Source organism: Dipodomys ordii, unplaced genomic scaffold (assembly GCF_000151885.1).
Source record: "Dipodomys ordii isolate 6190 unplaced genomic scaffold, Dord_2.0 Scaffold12, whole genome shotgun sequence".
Lineage (NCBI taxonomy): Eukaryota > Metazoa > Chordata > Mammalia > Rodentia > Heteromyidae > Dipodomys > Dipodomys ordii.
This window is the reverse complement of record NW_012267228.1, coordinates 4,074,166-4,076,875: the sequence shown is the minus strand read 5'-3', so window position 1 is coordinate 4,076,875 and position 2,710 is coordinate 4,074,166. Positions and strand designations below refer to the sequence as shown.

Genomic DNA, 2,710 nt, shown 5'->3' with positions numbered 1-2,710 from the left:
CCGAGTCCCGCGGCCCGGCGAGCGCGGGTTCTCGGGGCGGGCCGGCGCCCCGGCCGTTGTCACGGTTTCTGACCGGCCTTCCCGGCGACGCTGCGACCGCTGAGGCGGAACCCCGGGACGCCCGCTTTCCTCAAATATCCCACCTTAGCTCACCAGGAGGCGGCCAAGGTTGTCCCGCGTCACTTCTCAGGGGGGAAACTGAGGCCCGGGGCCGAGCGCCGCCGGCGGCGGCACCCGGTCCTTCACCCCCGCCCCCCGGAGCCCCGGCTTCCACGGACACCCAGGCGCCCAGCCACCCCGAGGCACGCACCTTCATGAACTCCAGGCCCGCAGGCCACCGAGGCTCCACCAAGGGCTCCATGGTCCCTCCCGAGGCGCTGACGGTCCGCGCCCACAGGCCTCCCGCTCCGCGACCGCTCGAAATTCCCCGCGCTACTGGGCTACGTCAGCAGTCGGCGGCGCGCCGGAGGCGAGCGCGGGGCCTGCCGGGAGTAGTAGTTCTCATGGGCGGAGCGCCGACGAGTGCGAGCGCATCTACGCATGCGCCAGTGTCTCTCCTGGCGGAAAAAGAATGAGCTTCGGGAATCAAAACCAGTCCAAACCTTGTTCCTTATTTCAAGGGGTCAACCTGTCCCTCCTCCAGGACGCTCTGCGCCATCTCTGAAATGATCTGAACTAGGCGGGAGGCTTTGGTTTTGGTGCCGATCCTGGGCCTTGCACTCAGCATCCCTTTGGTGCTCACAGCTAGTTAGGCGAGAGTTGTATCAGACCATAACCATTGTCGGTGTCTGGTGTGGTAAGCTACAGGCCCAACAACGTGACTAGAGTTTCCTTGAGTCACACGTGGTGGGACACTGAGCTTGTTTACAGCCAAGAGCTGCAGCGAACACATCTCAATAATAAGTCTAAGCATTCTTGAGCCAGGGTATTTGGGGACCAAGTTGCCGTACATGGAAGTGCTTGTCAGTTATATGTGCTCTCTCAAAACTGTTAGCTGGCACTGGGTGATTGAAGCAACCATTGGTGCCTTCAAAAAGCGAGAGGGAGGAACTCTATTATTGTTCTACTGGGGAGCGCTGGGCAGCACAGACCTACCTGATGCTCTACCCAGCATTTATCCACTGCCGTCTGGGCCTCAAATGAGCACAGATGTGGCCCAGGGCAGAATCCTACAGCTTGCCATGAATACGTTTGTGGCTCATTCATCATTTGCTCAACAGTTGTTGTTTTTTTTTTTTGTCGGTCATGGGGCTTGAACTCTGGGCCTGGGCGCTGTCCCTGTGCTCTTCAGCTCAAGGCGAGCGCTCTACCACTTGAGCCACAGCACCACTTCCGGTTTTCTGGTGGTTTATTGGAGATAGGAGTTTCACAGTCTTTCCTGTCCAGGCTGGCTTTGAACCCCGATCCTCAGATCTCAGCCTCCTGAGTAGCTAGGATTACAGGCTTGAGCCACCAGCGCCCGGCTGCTCAACAGTTTTGTTTTGTTTGGGTGGGTTGTTGTTTTTAATGCTTACAGTGAGCAAGGCCAAGGCACAGGAGCTTTCCTGGGAAGTGGGCAGAGGATGTCCTTACCACTTTACAGATGTGGAGGAGTCCAGTCTTCACACTTTTGAGTGTTTTGTTGTTGTTGTCCTTGGTGGTGGTCATGGGACTTGAACTCGGGGCCTGGGCTCTGTCCCTGAGCTCTTTTGCTCAAGGCTAGCACTCTACCATTTGAACCACAGTGCCACTTCTATGAATGTTCTTTATAACAAAACTCTAGCTTCTGAACCAGAGCTCTAAGTGACTGACTTTTCCAAACACTCTTTTTGACAATGGCAAATTATAATAACAGCATTTGGACAACAGACTTTAGTATCCATTACAACAGCAGTGAACATTTATAGGCACTAGCATTCAATGCACTATTGTAACTGCTACATGCCTTTTTATTTTTTTACCTCCTATTCAGACTCAACCAAGGAGAAAGGGGGAATTGGTCCAGGGTACCTGGCAGGTAGGTGAAGAAAGATTTGAACTCAGGTAGTCTGGGCTCATAGTCCATATTAACCATTGCAGAATATTCTTATAAAGACCTCACGATGAAAATTATTCCCATTTATAAATATAAGAACTGCTTCACAGAGAGGCAGAAGTTATCCAAGAGGATGTAGTTTTGTCAGTGGCAATATTCAGGCCTGATCCTGGGTCTTTTAACCGCAAACCACAAGAGATGCCGACAAAGGCACACAGGGTGGAGCAGGGTCTGAGAATCCCAAGATGCCTGACAGTGTGCCTACAACAGGAAGATGAGTAGGGAAGGGCTCAGTGGCCTTTGTGCCAACCAATCAAAGACATTCATGCAAATGAGCTCCAAGCAAAGTAGGATACTATTGGATAGTATGGATGCAGGAGAGTAGGATGCTAGGAAAAAGCATGAATCTAAGGGTCTCAGTCCATGTGGTTAGGCCAGGAGTCATTCCTTCTTGGGGTTGTTTGATATGATGTAATTAGCTTCAAGGTGACAAATAGCTGGGAAGGTGATAAGGAATGAGAGTCAATATGGGAAAGGAGTAAGAGTGGAGAAGGAAGAAAAGAGTTGGAAGAAAGAAATGTATTTTTCATTCAACCACAAAGACAGATTTGGAAGCCAGCATCCCTTGCTGGTCTTGGATTCTCCATTCACCTCCCCGTCTATGGAAAGCCTCCAGAAAAGCACCATGCCATTCCT

General features: G+C 52.1%; 1 protein-coding gene across 2 annotated transcripts in view; it reads right to left on the bottom strand.

Annotated features, from left to right (window-relative positions):
• Rad18 (RAD18 E3 ubiquitin protein ligase) overlaps nucleotides 1-421 on the bottom strand; it is an 87,555-nt gene extending 87,134 nt beyond the window's left edge. For both annotated transcript variants that reach the window (XM_013010563.1, XM_013010564.1), the window contains exon 1: nucleotides 311-421. In XM_013010563.1, the coding sequence (XP_012866017.1) occupies nucleotides 311-361 (51 nt within the window). In that variant the 5' untranslated portion in view covers nucleotides 362-421. The remainder of the gene's footprint in view (nucleotides 1-310) is intronic.
• Between the last annotated feature and the right edge of the window lie 2,289 nt (nucleotides 422-2,710).